This window comes from Hippocampus bargibanti, linkage group LG05, assembly GCF_051943395.1.
Source record: "Hippocampus bargibanti isolate YZ-2025 linkage group LG05, ASM5194339v1, whole genome shotgun sequence".
NCBI classification, from domain to species: Eukaryota; Metazoa; Chordata; class Actinopteri; order Syngnathiformes; family Syngnathidae; genus Hippocampus; species Hippocampus bargibanti.
Window position 1 is genome coordinate 750,865 of NC_142738.1, and position 19,185 is coordinate 770,049.

General features: G+C 43.1%; 1 protein-coding gene across 2 annotated transcripts; it reads left to right on the forward strand.

Moving 5' to 3' along the window:
• Window positions 1-1,277: 1,277 nt before the first annotated feature.
• mfge8b (milk fat globule EGF and factor V/VIII domain containing b) lies at window positions 1,278-17,557 on the forward strand. Of its 2 annotated transcripts, XM_088995873.1 has the most exons (11): window positions 1,279-1,539; window positions 6,906-7,028; window positions 7,105-7,236; window positions 8,677-8,709; window positions 11,436-11,549; window positions 12,300-12,481; window positions 12,996-13,151; window positions 13,226-13,370; window positions 13,442-13,626; window positions 14,060-14,215; window positions 14,895-17,557. In XM_088995873.1, the coding sequence occupies exons 1-11, from the start codon at window positions 1,470-1,472 to the stop codon at window positions 15,036-15,038; spliced, it is 1,440 nt and encodes a 479-aa protein (XP_088851999.1). In that variant the 5' UTR covers window positions 1,279-1,469; the 3' UTR covers window positions 15,039-17,557. The 2 variants fall into 2 exon arrangements, with proteins under 2 accessions (XP_088852000.1, XP_088851999.1); XM_088995874.1 differs by lacking the exon at window positions 8,677-8,709 and having other exon boundaries at window positions 1,278-1,539.
• Window positions 17,558-19,185: the final 1,628 nt, after the last annotated feature.

A 19,185-nucleotide genomic window follows, 5' to 3' on the forward strand; every position in this document is an offset into this window, starting at 1 on the left:
AAATAAATCCACGTCATAGTCATGAAACGCAAAGTGTTAAAGAATGCTTTTGTTGGGCACGACAGTCGAGTTGTGTACAGTGACGTTCACGTTCGTCCAGTTGAAGTCTTTGGAGTGGTTGTAAAATACGTCACCACTTGGGGGAGCCAGCTTCTCGTTAAACCACTGTGCCGTTGTCATTTATGATTTATGTATTTTAAACAATAGCAAAATGGCACAGTTCCTTAAGTTTCACAATCATTAATTTGCGGTTTTGCAAATATGGCGTCGTGTTTTTCATGGAACAAAAACCAACAGTGCTTTTCGATCTGGACTGGAAGTTATAATTGTATTCTTAGTCCGCTAAAAGACAACAGTAAATTAACACCACGTTCAGTTTTCTAGTAAACTTCAACCAAGGGTGGCAATAAATAACTAAATAAGGAAAAGAAGAAGTACCATCACCTGTTACTCTCTTAAACGTGTTATTACTGAGTTGTAGATGGGAAAATTGTGTCATATATCCTCTTCACTTAGTTACAATTAGTTGTCAATCTATCTTAGGTGAATTAATTTTTGGAGCCAAAAAATGTGGGCTTTGTGTAGCTCTATAATGTCGGAGAGTGCTTGAATAGACTTTCGTGGAGTGATGTGTCGTTCGCGAACGATCCGGATATCTGAAGTAAACCAACACAGCCGGCTCCTAACAAGGCGTCGGAAAAGGGAGTCGATCCCCCCCCCCCTTTCCCCGCCCCCAGTGTTTGGGTAAAGCCGCACGTGATTGGTCAAGATCCTTGGTAGAGGAGGGAGCGGAGAATAACAGGCTCACGCAGCAGTGAGGAGTAGGGGGTGGGCTTAGGGTAGACAGGTGGACAAATATAATCACATTATGCTGTTGTTGTGGATGCTCTCTGTGCACATAAAAATCAAGCCATATAAATAAAAATATTTGATATATTGTATTTCTTACATGAGTACTTCGTTTTTCACATAATTTTACATGATTTTTTGCGAGTTAATTAAAGCAACAAAAAATGAGGAGCCATTTGGGAGCCAAAAGAGCCTGATCTTTTCAGTGGGCCGAGCCAAAAGGGCCTGATCTTTTCAGTGAGCCGAGCCAAAAGAACCGGCTCCCTGAAAAGAGCCGGAATTCCCGTCTAGACTTTCGCGAACCCGGAAAAACAGACTTGTCACGTGACCCTAAACGATTTCCAACTTTTCCCAGCAACACCGAAGGGCCACTTTAGGGGGGGGGGTGGCTACAATCTAACGGCTGGCTCGTGATTGGCTGTGGGCCGTTACGCACGTGTGCCACTCTATATAAGGCGGATGCCTGCCAACTCGCCGGCGCGAGCTTCGTGTGCGAAAAACAAGGACGGACACGCGCGTTTGGCTGTCGTTTCTCTTCTCGTGTTCAAGTTAGCGAACCCCTACCCCCTGACAACCCCCCAAAGCTCTTTTTACCTCAGCCTTCTCCGTTACTGGCCGGAATGAAAGAGCAGGCGATTTTCTTTCTCGTGCTCCAACTTTTTGTAGCTCGACTCTTTCCTGGGGTGAACGGTAAGTACAAGACTAACCCCACCATTTTGTTTTTATTGCGGATAGATGAAATCTAATGTTCGCTGATTGGTCACGATGCTTTGATTGTATCGTGGTCTTGTTTAGAGAATGTTGACACGGAAGCATGAGGGAGAATGACTGACACTTTTTTTGTTTTGTTTTGTTATTTGTTGATCGGATGTCAGGCTATAAATGCTGCCGGTGGTGCGTTCTGACCCCCTTTTCAGTCACACGATTCGTCATTATTCTTGACCATTCAGCGTTGACGTCACGCCGCTGGCGATTGGCCTTTTGTTTTGCTTGTCACGCGTTAGGACGACGGAATTAAAAAATGGCCTTTTTTTTGTTGTCCTCACACAGACGAGCTCGTGTGACCAAAGGGAAGAAAATGGGGACATGGCGGCGATTGAATGTTTAGATTCGTTTGAAAGATCATTCATTGCCTTCAACTAGGGATGTGAAAAAAATGTTTCAATAATAATTCAGCACACATTTTCTAATACCATATTAAAGTGCATTTAAATAGCTTTCAAATGATGTATAGATTATGACAAATAATAAGGAAATAATGGCATTTTTAATTTTGAAAATATGAGGGGATTTTCTGCCTGTAATGACACAGTTAAAGCAATGAAAATCTGTCAGCGAGTTCTTTATTACAGTTTGAACTTTCTTAATTTTTGGCAGATTTTAAGAATAATAGTAATTCAATTACAATAATTATTACATTCAATTTATAAGCGCCTTTCAAAACTCTCAAGGTCACTTTGCAGTCACAGGATAAGTTTTTCTGTGGGTGAGCAGCGGCAGCCACATGCACCAGCGTTCTCTCAATCCGTAAGTAACTCAAATAGATAAAAAGCTAGCCAGATAGATAGCTAATCACTAACTAGATAGCCAGCTAGACAGATAGCAAATAGATAGTGAGCTAGCTACATAATAATCCATTTCATTGTTAAGCGCCTTTCAAAACTCTCAAGGTCGCTTTACAGTCACGGGATCAGTTTTTCTGTGGGTGAGCAGCGGCAGCCACACGCGCCAGCGTTTACTCAACCCGGAATAATTCAAAATGATAAAGATAGCAAATAGCTAGCTAGGTAGCCAGCTAGCTAGCAAATAGCTATCGAGACAGCTGGATAGCCAGATAAATGTTGAAAGCAAACACGCAACTGTAGCATCCATTTTGAAGTCTTTACACGGTGCAAAATAGTATTTGTTACAAATCTGGCACCATTTTCAGAGCGTGGTAGTGGTTCACTGTCAATTTTTTTCTCTCTCTCTTCTCTCAGTTTAGAATGTTAAAATAAAAACATTGCCCCAAGATTTTAGCTAGCACGACTTTTCGCCTGAAACAGACGAACAGACGTCAAGTTATTTGCTTTAAGGAAACGGCACCGAGGGTTTAGCGATTGGTCACGGTGAGACGCTAGCGAGGTGCGGCCCCGCTAGCTGACCTTGACGCTGAGTCACATTTCGGGCCCAAGTCAAAGAACCTCCCACACTCGCTGGAACGTGTCCAACGGACTCCGTTCGAGAATGTTTTTGTCTCTTCTAGCTGCAAAATGTTGTGTGTGTGTGTGTGTGTGTGAGAGTCATTAGCGACTGGAAGCTAAACTTCACCCGGCGGGTTATCTAACCGCTAAAGTGGCGGATAGCCTTCTTGTTAGCTCGTTGTCTGTGTCCATCGATGAGAAGGTTTCTTCAGCCGTCATCTGGACTTGTTTGAAGGTGTCGGACGTTTCGCTTCCTATCCAAGAGGCTTTGTCAGCAAACTATTTTTTTTTTTTTTTTTTTTTTATAAAAACAAAAATTCTGAAGATACTAAAAGGAGAGGAGTAGCAGTGCCTTACCCCCAAGGGGTTTCTGAAATACTACGAGTCCAAAATTCATACTTAGACGGCTTGAATTTATACGGAAGGACTTCTTGAATCGATTGCAAACATGTATGCTTTCCTCTTCACAACTATTTGAATCATATTCATAACTGGATGAGTAACAAGAAAGCATATTCTACGAATCTGAACTCTTCGAAGCCATTGTTTTGATTCTCGAGCAAGGCAAGACATCTTGGCGTGATGTCACGAACAAGGGGGCGGGACCTTCTGAAACTTGCCACTTCCGGGTTCATTTTTTTGCAGATTTTGGACAATTTAACTCATTTTTATTGGTGTTTTGCATTTGACTAAAAATATCATCCTGCGTGATTTGGCATATTTTAGATGCTATAAAACGTTTTTCTCATGTCAGTACGGTGGTCCTCACTCCTCATCTGGAGTTATCCAGACCTCACAAAACCATTGAAACAGGAATGTGTGTGTGTGTGTGTGTGTATTTAAAAGGTTTGCTTTGGTTGACGATGCGTGACGCCCGCATGTATTTTTAGCATCTGGCACTCTGCTTTGATTTTATTTATGTATGTATGTATTTATTCATTTATTTCAGCTCTGCAGCAGATGGCGGGCGCTTCGGCTTCAGCTTCGGCTCTGGAAAGAGCGCTTGCAGATTACACAAATCGCAGCTGCAGCTGCAGCACCGCTGAGTCCGCTAATCGAGCGTCGGGGGTTACTTGAGGATTTTTCACGCTTTCTCGTCACTCTCGCTTTTCCGCGACATAGTGTGGACCACGTTGTGTGTGGTTTTTTTTTTGTTTTTTTTTGGGAGTGGGGTTGTGTTTTAACAATGTGGGACAATTTGGATTGATCAATACGCCTGTCATGCATGTTTTTGGACTGTGGAGGTAAACCGGACTACCCGGAGAAAACCCACACAGGCCCGGGAAAAAACCATGCAAACTCCACCTAGAGTGGCTGGCACCATCTATCTGAAATTATTCCTTCGGACTAGCTAGCTAGTTAGGTAACTACCTGGCTAGCTCTCTAGGTAGCTATCACTCTGTTTATCTGTCTCTCAATCTCACTATATGTCTAGATAGCTTGCTAGCTCTCTATCTATCGAGCGAACTAGCTTTCTAGCTATCTCGCTATCTAGGCATCTATCTAGCTTTATAGCTCTCTATCTACCTAGCTATCTCTCTGTCTAGCTAGCTCTGGATCTAGCTGTCTCTCTATCTCTCTAGCTAGCTATCTCTCTATCTGTCTAGCTTGCTAGCTCTCTAGTTAGCTGTCTCTCTATCTCTCTAGCTAGCTATCTCTATCTCTATCTAGCTTGCTAGCTCTTATACTAGCTGTCTCTCTATCTCTCGAGCTGGTTATCTCTCTATCTAATTAGCTTGCTATCTCTTTAGTTAGCTGTCTCTCTATCTCTCTATCTCCCTATCTATCTTGCTAGCTCTCTAGCTAACTGTCTCTCTCTCTGTAGCTAGCTATCTCTCTATCTGTCTAGCTTGCTAGCTCTCTAATGGCATGACCGCCGCCCTCATTCCATCCGGATTAATGTTTGCAAAATCACGGAGACGGGCCGAGGCGTAGCCCCCGCGTGACTCACTGGGCGCGAGGACGGCGCGTTGCCCTGTGGGAAACAATTGTTCTGCCAGGCACAACCACAACACGACTTCCCAAAATCTGTCACTGCGTTCCGACGCCGATCAGCCACTTTGGAGAGGTTGTTCCGACCGCAAGACGGAATACTTTCAGGCCAAACTGATGACATTCCAAAATGTCTGCGTCGTGCCTTTTGAAACATAAAAATGGAAATAATTCCCTCTTGACGATCAGAAGTCAAATAATAATAATAATAATAATAATAATAATAATCCATCTCATTTCTAAGCGGCTTTCAAAACTCTCAAGGTCACTTTACAGTCATCGGATGAAGTTTTTCTGTGGGTGAGCAACGACAGCTACACGCGCAGGCGTTCAGTTAACCTGGAAATAACTCAGATAGAAAGCTAGATATTATATATCTAATAGCTAGCTAGCTAGATAGCAGCCAGACATATAGCTAATAGCTAGTTAGATAGCTAATATATAGCTAATAGCTAGCCAGATAGCCACTATATAAACAGATAGCAAATAGCTAGTTAGCGAGATAGCAAATAGCTAGCTAGGTAGACAGCTGCATAGCCCGATACTACTACTACTAATAATAATACATTTCATTTCTAAGTGCCTTTCAAAACTCTCAGGGTCACTTTACGGTCACAGGATGTTTTTCTATAGGTGAGCAGCGGCAGCTACACGCGCCAGCGTTCAGTCAACCCAGAAGTAACTCAAATAAATAGAAGCTAAGAGATAGCTAATTATATGGATTTAAAGTTTGTAAGATAAAGCGTTCGTAAGCTGAGGTATTATTGTGCTTTGACTCGTTGTTTTGGCTCATGAGCGAAGCGTTGCGTTCAAGGACACGAGATGCGAAAAGCATTTCTCCTCCTATCTGCTGCATCGTGTTTACTTTGCCCCCACGCTAGCATCCTAACTGGGATTTTCCGCCAGGCTTCAGCGGTTTGACCGCCGTATCATCGCCCACTTAACTGACGTGTGACTAATTTCCATTAGCGCTTTCACTTGATTTATTTGCTGAACTTTTCGTCCGCAGCCTGATTTCCTGGAGGCGGGAAGGGAGGCACTTTGTTTGTGTCTTCCAAAGAAATGGACAGGAAAAGGCCCACCAGCCTCACAATCCTTTGAGATAATGAAAAGACTTTCCGGTCACGGCGACATTAAAAGTCTGCTCTCTATCTAGCTAGCTCTGTATCTAGCTAGCTGGCTCTCTATCTTGCTAGCTAGTTCTCGAGCTAGCTATCTCTCGATCTAGATAGCTTCCTAGCTCTCTATCTAGCTAGCTTCTGAGGTCTCTACCTAGCTAGCTTGCTAGCTCTCTATCTATTGAGCGAACTAGCTCTCGATCGAGGCATCAATCTAGCTTTATAGCTCTCTATCTACCTAGCTAGCTCTCTATCTAGCTAGCTCTCTCTTGCTTGCTAGCTCTCAAGCTAGATAGCACAATAACTATCTAACTAGCTGAGCTCTCTACCTAGCTAACTTCTATACCTAGCTAGCTCTGTATCTAGCTAACTAGCACTCTATCTAGCTAGCTTCCTAGCTCTCTATCTAGCGAGCTAGCCATCTATCTAGCGAGCAAGCTATCTAGTGAGCTAGCTCTCTATCTAGCTAAGTTGCTAGCTCTCTAGCTATCTCCCTGGCTCGGCATCTATCTAGATTTATAGCTCTCTATCTACCGAGCTAGCTGTCTATCTCGCTAGTTAGTTCTCGAGCTAGATAGCTCACGAAGTAGCTATATTATATTACATATAAAAGTACATATTAATTTGCAAATGTATCATCAGTGAGATGATCCTTTCCACATACTATTTGGAAGCATGAATGGCGTACAGGTGTGCCTTAGTCTACCCTGAGCAGTTAGATCCAGAAGAGCGACCTTGAACTGACCCCCTTTTTACCTCGTAGGTGATCCGTGCAAGGTCAATGTTTGCTCTCACGGTGGAACCTGCGTGACAACCGATGGAGTCGCGTTCATTTGCATCTGCCCCGACGGCTTCACCGGAGAAACCTGCAACGAAACCGAGAAGGGTGAGCCTCAAGTCGTAAGATCATAGTTTCAGTGTGAGCTTCCATTTTTGTGGAGCTCCGCCCCTTTTTTTTCCAGGTCCTTGTAAGCCCAACCCGTGCGAGAACGAAGGCGTATGCGCGGCGACGGGTCACTCGCGCCGCGGCGACGTCTTCAGCGAATACGTCTGCAAATGTCAGCCGGGATTTGACGGCGTCCATTGTCAAAACGGTGAGTTTGTGTGAACCGCTAAAAGGACGACCGACACCTCCGGACAAGTTGCGTCCATAATTTGTAAAAATCACTTCAAATGACTTCTACTTAGCACATTTTACAAAGATTCCACCGCATATACAGACGTCACGTCACGTCTGGAACACCCCTGACCGAGAAAGCGACACACAATGCATTTTGGGTACTTTGCTTGGTCTGAAAATGTCGTGTTGATCCGTGTTGATGGCGAAATTAGAAGGAAAACACATAAATAACGCCATGGTGAATTGTTGTGTGTTGCACCAAGACTACTATTTGATACTAGTTGACACAAAATCCTAGCAGACAAATCAGTCCATTTCCAACAGAGCTTGTGCGCCATCTTGTGCATTTTCTGGGTGCTACATTGGAGTCCTGACGGCTCGAGTTGATACGGAAGGACTTCTTTAATGGATTGCAAACATTTATGCTTTCCTCTTCACAACTATTTGAATCATATTCATAACTGGATGAGTAACAAGAAAGCATCTTCAATCTGAAGCCATTGTTTTGATTCTAGAGCAAGGCAAGGTGTCCTGGTGTGACGTCACGAACAAGGGGGCAGGACTTTCTGAATCTCCCCAGTTTCGAGCTGATTTTGTGGCAGTTTTAGGACACTTGAAGTCATTTTTATTGATGTTTTGCATTTGACTAAAAATATCAGCCTGCATGTTTTGACTATTTTAGATGCTATAAAACGTTTTGTCAGAGATGTTCGATCGGACACTGTGGACAAAGACTCGAACCAAGAAAGATCGTCTTCTTACTGCCGGCAGGAGACGTAGCCATTCATGACAGGCGCCTGAATTCTACAGCCCTCTGCCAAGCTATTTATGGAGAGTATATGCAAATTAAAGTGATACATGAGTAAAACATAGTTTTCTTGATTCGAATACGGCACCTCTTGAGTTCCCAGCACGAACAGCTGTTGAGCAATAAAACATTGTCTCTTCCATGAACTGATAAATTTGTAACCTGGCTAATGAGCTCTTCCTGTGAAGGAGTTTCATGTCGTAAATGGCTTCGGTGATAAAGAGTTTCCCAAGTCCTAAATTCTGTCCAAGGCCAGATCTTCGAGATGACGATGACAGTTTAACTTACTGTTGACCTCAGATTGACCCCAGGTTGTCTGTGCTTCAATTGCGAATTCGAGGCACACATGTTGACGAAGCATATAACAGCAGGAAACTTTTAAATACGATCACTTCTTATTCTCTACCACAGTTTGGAAACAAAAAAAAATGGTGTCGGTTGTCCTTCAATGATTTTGGGTCGCATCGGGGCGTCACGCTGAGGAAATCGGAAGACTCTTGACACTAAGCTTCACGCGACGAAAGTTGCGATGAAAGAACGCATGGAGCCAAATGGGGCTTGCTTGCTTTTGTTTATGTTTTGCCCCTTTGATCCTTTTTTTTTTAGGTGTCGACCGGGCAGATTTGAGCTCCAGAACAGGTAACGGCGGAGTTGGACTCGATACGAAACGCGTGTGATGCTTAAGCTTGTTAGTTTTTTCCGTCTCCCGAGCAATTCTCTGCTCGCGCATGCTGCATCGCTACTTGCTTCCAAGTAGAAGGGAAGAAAGCCTCTTTCATGCGCCGATCCGACAAAATGGCCGCATCCGAGATCTCTTTTTTTCCCCCCTTTCTTTGTACACAGCATCGCATTATCTGCGGTAATATTACTCAAAGGAAATACCAATTGCGTTTGAGTGTAGTCTTTTCCCGCTGTGTTGCAGCACCATTTGTGTTTACCTCTGTGTTTCTGTTCCAATATGGCGACGCAAATGCAGGATTTTTTCGATAGTTTATCTGTGTTTGCTTAAATATGCACTCTTATTTTGTTGATGCTTAGTTTTACTCGATTGAGAGTTTTGAAAGACGTTTGTCAATGAAATGTATTTTTATTATTTGATTATTTTGTTATTTGGTTATTTGGTTCTATCGTTATTTTCCTATTTTGTTTTTTTAGTATTTTGGTATTTTAGTGTTTTGTTATTTTAGTATTTTGTTATTATTATAATTATTTTTTTGCGTTCTTGACCAATCACGTGGCTTTAACCGAAGACTGGGGGCGGGGAATAGAGGACAAAAATGAGTCGGCTGCCATTTTCTTGTTAGGACAGGCTTGTTCGTGACCGACACATCGCTCATTGTGGCGCTCCCTGTGTATCCCAAAAAATAGTTCGTATGCCAAGGTAAAATGTTCATAAATTTAATGTTCGTAAACTGAAAAGTTCGTAAGCCAACGGGTTCGTAAACCGAGGTATCACTGTACAGCTAACATCCAACTTACGACCGACGCGACTTATGACCACCCGTACTTACGACCACGACCTCCAGACCCTATTTTTAAATGTTTGATTCTACACCTGGCATCGCAACGCGTACAACAATTTTGGCCAGCCAGCCAGCATCTCATGCTCGCACAGCAATCGACCGTGTGATGGCACCGGAGGGGGGAGTTTGCAAGTCATTTAGCCTCTGAGTCATTATTCAACATTTTGAATGGATTTCGACTTACAACCATTTTGACTTACCACCGTTTGTTCGGAATGGAAGTCGGTCGTAAGTTGGATGTGATCCATCATATTTTACATCCCAGGTGGTTTTTAAAAAGTACATTCCAGCCCATGATTATTTTTTATAGGTCTGATGATCTCTCCAAACATGATGCAGATCACATCTGGAAATATTTTTAAGCTTTGTTTCAATGACCGTGGTTTGTGGTTTGATTTTTTTATTTATTTTTCTCCCCCCCCCCCCCCTCCTTCCATATTCTCAACCAGCCCCTCTTGGTTGCCCGACTGTAGCGACGGTGGCCATTTTGAGTTTATTTAAATAGGTTTATTTATCTGTGTTTATTTATGTATTTATTTTATATATTCGTTTGTTTATTTATTCATTGAAATGTACTGCACGTGACCAAATCCCGAAAACGGATGAGCTGAGGTTTTTGCAAGTTTGCAAGTTTGCACCGCCCACCGGTGGAGGCATTCTTCACGATCCGCGTTTGCTTGTATTTTGGCGTCATCCAGTGGTGATGTGATGGAAGTGCAGACGTGCGCACTGCCGCCATGATTGTCCGCTTTCACTTTTTTTATCCAGCGTAAACTCTGCTTGTTTTTCTCCACGGGGCGCGTGCTGGATATGAATCACAAAAACCACACAATCCTCCGAGCGACATTTGAGACTTTTTCACCCCCACAAAAGTCGTAAACGACAATGTTTTGAGTGATGTTTTTTAATCTAAAAAACGTGCTTATTGTAGGGATGTGACAAAATTCGTCACACATTTTCTAACACCATATTAAAGTGCATTTAAATAGCTTTAAAATGATGTCTAGATTATTGTTCTATGACAAATAATAAGGAAATAATGGCATTTTTTAATGTTCGAAATAGGGGATTTTCTGCCTTTAATTATACAGTTAAAACAATAAAAATCTGTGACTGAGTTCTTTATGACAGTTTAAACTATTAGAACTTTCTTAATTCTTAATGAGTAAGGTACCATTGGAAAGCTAAACATGAACAGAAAACACAAAAATGATTCAAAATATAAATGAGCAAATACGAACCATCGAATGCAGGCAGATTTTCGTCAGAAATCCAACATGGCTGTCACTGAATACTAGGAAAGAAAATGGCGAGCTCCAGAAATAGAGATGCTAATGCTTGTTTTTGCTTGAAATTTGGCCGTTATGTAGAAAAATATCTATTCTTCCACTTCTATGAGTTATAAAAATACAACTAACCTTTATAAATTGTAGTGTTAGCAAATAGAGCGTTAACGTCAATCCATCCACCCCCCCCCCCATTTCTCGTTGTCGTACTGGGAAATTTCAAGAACCAAAATGGAGGGAAACGTGTGTAATAGGTCGTCATAAAGTGCATATCTTTGAAAATACCACCAAAAACCAGGACGTACTTCATAAAAATGCAGTATCATACGACTGCGAGTACAGAGTGCGCTCGGTTCACTGGACAGAAACAGTGGCGGTGGAATAGCTCACTGTATGTAGCATACTTATCTATTGCCCCCGATGACACTTGCGGTCTAATCAGCATGGCTTCTAACTAACCCCCCCCTTTTTTTTTTTTTAACGCATTGGAATCATCCGAACGTGTCCAAAGCTTTTTGTTCTGATCCAGATCTGATTTTTGTTCACGTTTCCGTAGATATAAACGACTGCGCCGGTCAACCGTGCCAGAACGGAGGCAGCTGCCGGGACCTGGAGGGGGATTTCAAGTGCCGGTGCCCCTCGCCTTACGTGGGCAAACACTGTCAACTGCGTAAGTGTGCCGGTGCGATTCACGTCGGTACTCGCGTTAAAACTTAGTTTTGATTTGATTGACACTTCCCAGAATGGCAGTCAATAATGATAATAATAATACAATTCATTACTAAGCAGTCAGGACAAGTTTTGATATGGGTGAGCAGTGGCAGCCACACACGCCAGCTTCACTCAACCCAGAAGTAATTCAAATAGATACATCGCTAATAGATACCCAGCTAGACAGTTAGCTAACTGGCTAGATTGCCATATAGCTAATAAATAGCCAGCTACATAGCTAGCTACCTAGATAGCAAATGAATAGCAAATAGATAGCCAGCTAGGTAGCTAGCTAATAGATATCAAGCCAGATAGCAAATGGATTGCAAATAGATAGATAGCTTGCTAGGTATCTAGTTAGATAACCAGCTAGGTAGCTAGCTAATTGATAAAAAATAGATAGCCAGCTAGACAGTTAGCTAACCAGCTAGATAGCCATATAGCTAATAGATAGCCAGCAAACATAGTTAGCTAGCTAGCCAGATAGCTAATAGACGGCCAGCTAGGTAGCTAGCTAATAGATAGCAAATGGATTGCAAATAGCTAGGTATCGAGCTAGATAGTAAATAGATAGCCAGCTAGGTAGCTAGCTGATAGATAGCAAATAGATAGCCAGCTAGACAGTTAGCTAGCTAGCCAGCTAGGTAGCGCAGATTGCTATTGGCCCCGACGACCAAAATAAAATGTCTAAATTGAACGTGCGCCACAGGCTGCATTTCTCTTCTGGGCATGGAGGGAGGCGGCGTGGCCGAGTCTCAGATCTCCGCCTCGTCCGTCCGCTACACCTTCTTGGGCCTTCAACGCTGGGGGCCCGAGCTAGCGCGCCTCAACATGAAAGGCCTGGTCAACGCCTGGAGCCCCGCCTACCACGATCGGAATCCGTGGCTGCAGGTCAGAATGACGCCGCCTCGCCTCCGAATGAGCTTTTCCCAAAAATGCTACGTCGCGATCTCATCCCTCTACTTGGAATCAACACGGCACTTTCACGGCGTCATTTTGAATTCATACTAACATAAGAACAGACCACTACACAAATATATTACAATTAAAGGACAACCGACACCTCCGGACAAATTGCGGCCATAATTTGTAAAAATCACGTCAAATGACTTCTACTGAGCGCATTTGACAAAGATTCCAGCGCATATAGCTAGCTAGCTATATTTGACCTTTTAAGACTCGCGTTGAATATTCAGGAAGTCTTGTTTTCGAGTTGATGACAATTCCTGACGTGACGTCACGGAGGGAACGCCCCTGACCGAGAAAGCAACACACAATGCATTTTGGGTACTTAAAAAAAAAAAGTTATTTGTTTGCTTAAATATATATATATATATATATATATATATTTCCTTACCTTCAATTTGCTATTTTCAATTGATGTCCATTATCCGTCCGATTTCAGGTGAACCTGCAAAGGAAGATGCGCCTGACGGGCATGGTGACGCAGGGCGCCAGTCGCGTTGGCACGGCCGAGTTCGTCAAGGCCTTCAAGGTGGCCTCCAGCCTGGACGGCAAAACGTACACCATGTACAGGACCGAGGACCGGACCAAGGACCTAGTAAGAGAACGCCGGGCAATGCCAGTAGCAATTAGCATCGCAGCTAAATGTATGGCGTCCATTTTGTCCGTTAGATTTTTTCTGCCAACCTGGACAACGACGGCACAAAGACCAACGTGTTTGAACCGCCGCTGGTGGCTCAGTACGTCCGCATCATCCCGGTGGTGTGTCGAAAGGCCTGCACCCTTCGCCTGGAGCTGGTGGGCTGCGAGCTCAACGGTAAATGACCGAGTAGATGATGCTGTCGGTTGTCCTTTAAATTTAAATTCAGTGTACTCCCAACGCTTTAGGTTGCTCGGAGCCAATGGGCATGAAGTCCCGATTGATTTCGGACCAGCAGATCACGGCTTCCGGCACTTTCCGCACGTGGGGGATCGAGGCCTTCACCTGGTACCCTCATTACGCCCGTCTGGACAAACAGGGCAAGACCAACGCCTGGACCGCCGCCACCAACAGCCAATCGGAGTGGCTGCAGGTAGGTAGTCCAAAATCAACTGCGCAACAAAAATATTATCTTTGGAGTACATTTCAGTCTGTGCTTGTACGCATTGGAGAGTCGGGCATTTGACAGCTAGGCCTTCAGTAGTGCTATGTCTGAATCAATCCAACCCTTCAGAACTATTTGATGACTCCACAACCTTGACTGCAGCTACAACTGCCACTCATATAAAAAGTGTAGTGTGATTGACTAAAAGTCCACTAGAGGGTAGCGTTAGCGCCTTAGCCAGGAACAAAAGAAATGTGAGAAAGCCTCGGCGTCGCCAATTCTAAATCTGATTGGTTAAAGTAACAGTTTGATCGACACTTATTATTTGTACTCTTACTTTGAGCGGTATCTGTACTTTTTTTTGACCGAATAAGTCATTTTGCTGTCCCATTTTTGTAAAAAGAACATTTTGTGTGCTCAGGTGGACCTGCAGTCCCCTAAAAAGCTCACCGGAATCATCACACAGGGAGCCAAAGATTTCGGCACCGTCCAGTTTGTTTCGGCCTTCAAACTGGCTTACAGTGATGACGGACAGTCTTGGACCATCGTGAAGGACGAGGCCACCCAGAACGACAAGGTTGCTCCATAAACAACAAGCGTTTTGCTTCACTTTATTTTTTGTTGTTGTAATTTGGTGTCACTTGACTCAAAATGGCGTCAATGGTTGACAGTTTCCAACTATCCACTGGAGGGCAGTGTTTGATTAACCACAGGTCTAAATTGCCTTTTGGGTCTTTTTAATAATAATAATAATAATAATACATATCATTTGTAAGCGCCGTTCAAAACTCTCAAGGTCACTTTACAGTCACAGGATCAGTTTTTCTGTGGGTGAGCAGCGGCAGCCATACGCACCAGTGTTCACTCAACCCGGATGTAACTCAGATAGAAAACTAGCTAGCCAGCTACCAGATAGCTAATAGATAGCCATCCAGCTAACTAGCTCGCGAGCTAATAGATAGCTAGCGAGTTAATAGATAGCTACCCAGGCGGAAAGATAGCCGATAGTTAATAGACAGCCAGCCAGCTAGCTCGATAGCTAATAGATAGCCAGCTATTAGCTCGCTAGCCAGCTGGATAGATAGCTAATAAATAGCCCGCTAACTAATGTAAGCCAAATAAATCTGCAGAAAAAAAAGTAATAAATTTTTAAGGATAAGTTTTTTTTTGGTTTGTTTTGGAGAAATTCATTTGCTGCTAGTGTTAAAAAAAAATGGACTTTTTTCCAATGTGATGTCACTTCCCGACTTGTTCAGATCTTCCCCGGCAACAGCGACAACAACGTCCACAAAAAGAACCTGTTTGAGCCGCCGCTTTTCGCCCGCTTGGTGCGCATCTTGCCGTGGGAGTGGCACCAGCGCATCACCCTACGGATGGAGCTGCTGGGCTGCGATGAGTAGTAGCGCCGATACCCTCCCTCACGCCCTCCCTCACGCCCTCCCCCGTCCTCCCTTGCCGTGCCTGCACTTCTCGGTCCGGGACTCTAGAGGGCAGCAAACGCCATCATTGGTTTCAAGAGAGGTAAGACCTGGAGTCCCCTTGGCCCTGGGTCGGGTCCCTCTGAATTGTACCCACTTGAAGCCCCTCCTGAGGAGACCCTTGCCAAGCCGGCCCGGGGTGAGTAAAAACTCTCCGGTCTTCTGCTTAAAGGACAACCGACGCCATTTTTTTTGTTCCCTAACTGACATCAGAAAAACCTTTTGATTGCATCTAAAATACCCAAAACGCGCAGTTAAACGCAACACACCAATAACATGACTTATAAAGTGTCCCAAAACTACTTCAATTTGAAACCGGAAGTGGCCAGTTTCAGAAGGTCCCGCCCCCTTGTTCGTGACGTCACATCAGGACATCTTGCCTTGCTCGAGAATCAAAACAATGGCTTCAGATTGGGAGAAGATGCTTTCGTGTTACTTATCCAATTATGAATATGATTCAAATAGTTCTCAAGAGGAAAGCATAAATGTTTGCAATCGATTAAAGAAGTCCTTCAGTATCAATTCGAGCCACCAGGAAGGACTCCAATATAGCGTCCCAGAAAATGCACAAGATGGCGTCTAAGCTCCATTCGAAATGGGATGATTTGTCTGCTGGGAATTTGTGTCAACTAGCTCAGTAGAAGTCATTTGAAGCGATTTTACAAATTATGGACACAACTTATCCGGAGGCGTCGGTTGTCCTTTAAAGGTTTCCTGGGCGACTTTTTGTTCAAGTGCATCGCAACGATGTCATTTTTCTCTCGAGGTCTCCAAAGTATTGCGGCGATTTATCAAGCGGCAGACAGTCAGTCAATCGCAAAAGCACCCGAGTTTGCTAACCGAACGAAGCGAAACGTACAAAACATTCGCTTTGAGTTACGTCATTGAATTTACTTCCTTGATCAATGTTGTTTTTCCTTGAAACCACTGCTTGAGTACTCGACGGGGAAGATTGGAATGCTGCTAGCGTATGCTAGCTAGCAAACATCTATCCAATGCTACTGACATTTTTGTCAAGTTCATAATTACTTGTTGGGGTTGACCGCATTTATGTTGATGGCACTTTTTATATTTACAGTCAAAGCTGGGTTTTCAACGTCTCGTTTCTCAACCAATTTGTTTTTTTTTTTTACCAAAAATTGACCACTAGACGACCCTCCGCTTCGACCGACGCATTATCCTCGTGTAGCATTCCATTGTGCGCAGGCCTGTTTGTATTTTTCAATCACGATTAAAAAAAAAAAAAAAAACAATCAAACAGAACGGATTAATAATGTTTACATGCATTATAACAGGAAATGTGATTTTGGTTTTCAACCAATTCGGTTTTTGACCAAAAATTTCGTTTTTTCTTTATGCCTCGATTTACAAGCGAAATGGTTTCTTCATTTATCTGAACGCACCTGAATGCACCACTCGACTTCCCTTTGCTTTCTTATGTCACTTGCCGGTGTCGTGTCTCATTGTCCCCGACACATTATTCTCGTGTAGCGTTCCATTGTGAACAGACGTGTTTGTATTGTTCAATCACAATAAATAAATAAAAAAGCAGACAGAACGGATTAACAATTTTTACATGGATTATAATGGGAAATGTGATTTTGCTTTTCAACAAATTCGGTTTTTGACCCATTTTTTATGCTTCGATTTACAAGCCAAAATGGTTTCTTGACCTATCTGAACTCACCTGAATGCACCACTTGACTTCCCTTTGCTTTCTTATACGTCACTTCCTGGTGTCGCGTCTCATTATAATAATAATAGAGCGTCATTGTCCCCGACACATTATCCTCGTGCAGTGTTCCATTGTGAACTGGCGTGTTTGTATTGTTCAATCATGATTAAAAAAAAGCAGACGTTGATTATAATGGCAAATGTTTTGGATTTTGAACAAATCACTTTTCAAATAGGTTTCTGGAACGGATTATGGTCGAAAACCCAGGTTTGACTGTACGTTTTGCATGTAAGGGAAAAAAATGCGGACAAGAACAATGAACAAAGACATTCAAGAGACTCCCTTTGAATCAAATCAAAGCTTTTTTTCATTGAATTTGACCCCATGCCAGTCTTTCTGACACCCCCCCCCCATGAATTATGAATTATGGGCTTGTGCAATGCTATTGTGTCACGGCGGTTCCGATAGCGATGCGTACTAATGGGGCGGTGTGAAAAATGCATGAGGCGGATGTAAATAAGGGGGGGGGGGGTTGCCAAACACTGAACAACACGGCACACTCATGATGTTTCGATTAGCCCACACATTGATGTAAATATCGCCTTTCCTTTTTTTATTTCTTTTGTGTGTATGGTTGATTATGATGTTGCTGTAGTATTATTTTTTGTACTTCTTATACTGGACTGCATTTGAAAGTCATTCCACGTTTGGCCTTTGTATCGTTCGAAACAGACAATAATAAATATGTATGAACAAATGTACTCCATTCAGTTGTTTTTACCTTTATTTTGAAATTGTAAATGTTGAAACTGATGGCAGCTGTTTTCTATTCAAAAAGGTGCAAGATGAAAAAAAAGGCAAGAAGCTCCGAGGGCCCTTTTGGCTGCTTCGCATTTAACCCCCCCTCGCCCTCCCCCACCCTATCCTCCCTCTCCATCAACACGCCCTCCAGGGATGGTCGGCGTTTGCGCACGCCTCATCTTGTCTTCCCACCATCACGCCGTCCCGCCCAGGTTGGCCTCTTCTCAGCCTCATTAGAGTGAAGAGAGAGAGAAGGTCATTCAAGTAAGTGTTGAAAGCTCTCCGATGTAAATGTTCACCTCCACCCTTCCCTCTTTAAAAATCTATATGCTGTATAATGAGGTGATTGTCTTTGTGGAAAAAAAAATGAAAACAGAAGACGCCATCTTGTTTGAGTTGAAGCAAAAATTGCATCATGGTTCAAGTATGTGTTACAGTACAGTACACGACAATACAGTCGACCTTTTGAGTTGTGTACCACAACCGGGGCGGGGGGTCTCGCGACATTTTTAATCCTTAACAAATCTCCCCAAACCGTTTCTGAGATGTCTCAATAGCTGTGTGTGTGTGTGTGTATATGATTATTTTTGTGTGTAATTGGTGTGTGTATGTGTGATTGTTTGTGTGTGTGAGTGATTTGTGTGTGTTGCGTGTATGATTTATGTGTGTGTGTGATTATTTGGTGTGTGTTGCGTGTATGATTTTTGTGTGTAATTGGTTCATGTTATTAGTGTGTTATTGTGTGTGTGATTGGTGTATGTCAGGGGTGTCAAAGTCATTTTTTGCCGCGGGCCACATTGTAGTTCTGGTTTCCTCTCGAGGGCCGTTATGAATTTGGGGAACCCATTAGGATGTTTAAATCCCTTCAAATATCACATATAGAGCATACAGCAAATTAATGAATAACTCGTTTTCAAATCTGAAGTCAAGAATAATGACTTTTATTGTGGTTGACATCCAAAAATATGGAATTTCGGCTCAGATTTTAGCCATCATCATGGAATTTAACAAGTTTGATTTGCTTTCGCGGGCCGAAAAAAATGATGTGGCGGGCCGGATTTGGCCCGCGGGCCTTGACTTTGACACCTGTGGTGTATGTGAAAGTGTGATTATTGTGTGTGTGTGTGTGTGGGTGATTATTGTTTGTGTGTGTGTAATTGGTGTGCGGGTGTGTTTAATTGGTGTGTGTGTGTGTGTGTGTGTGTGTGTGTGAATGATTATTGTTTGTGTGATTGGTGTGTGTGTGTGATTATTTTGTGTGTACCTGTGATTATTGTGTGTGTGTGTGTGTTGTATGTGTTTGTATGTTGTCTGGTTAGTTTTGAAAAATGAAAACCAAATCCTGACGTCATCACGGTGGTGAAGTGTTAGAGAAGGTGACAGACAAACGTTTGTTTTTGGTTGATAATATTACAAAAAAAAAGAAATAATTGCAGATGAAGCGATGACAAAGCCATTGTATCAGTTTTATGTCAAAAAATAATGATAAACATGAATTTGGAGTGGCCTAGCGGTTAGCGCGTTGATCTCACAGTGCTGAGGTCGTGGGTTCGATTCCATCCCTTCCTATGTGGACTATGCATGTTCTCCCCG

Bases quoted from the DNA above. Each gene is read 5' to 3' on its own strand.
- mfge8b (XM_088995873.1), top strand. From the start codon at position 1,470: ATGAAAGAGCAGGCGATTTTCTTTCTCGTGCTCCAACTTTTTGTAGCT. The intron at 7,029-7,104 runs GTGAGCCTCAAG...TTTTTTTTCCAG, and splicing joins CTGCAACGAAACCGAGAAGG to GTCCTTGTAAGCCCAACCCG. The intron at 13,152-13,225 runs GTAAGAGAACGC...TTTGTCCGTTAG, and splicing joins AGGACCGGACCAAGGACCTA to ATTTTTTCTGCCAACCTGGA.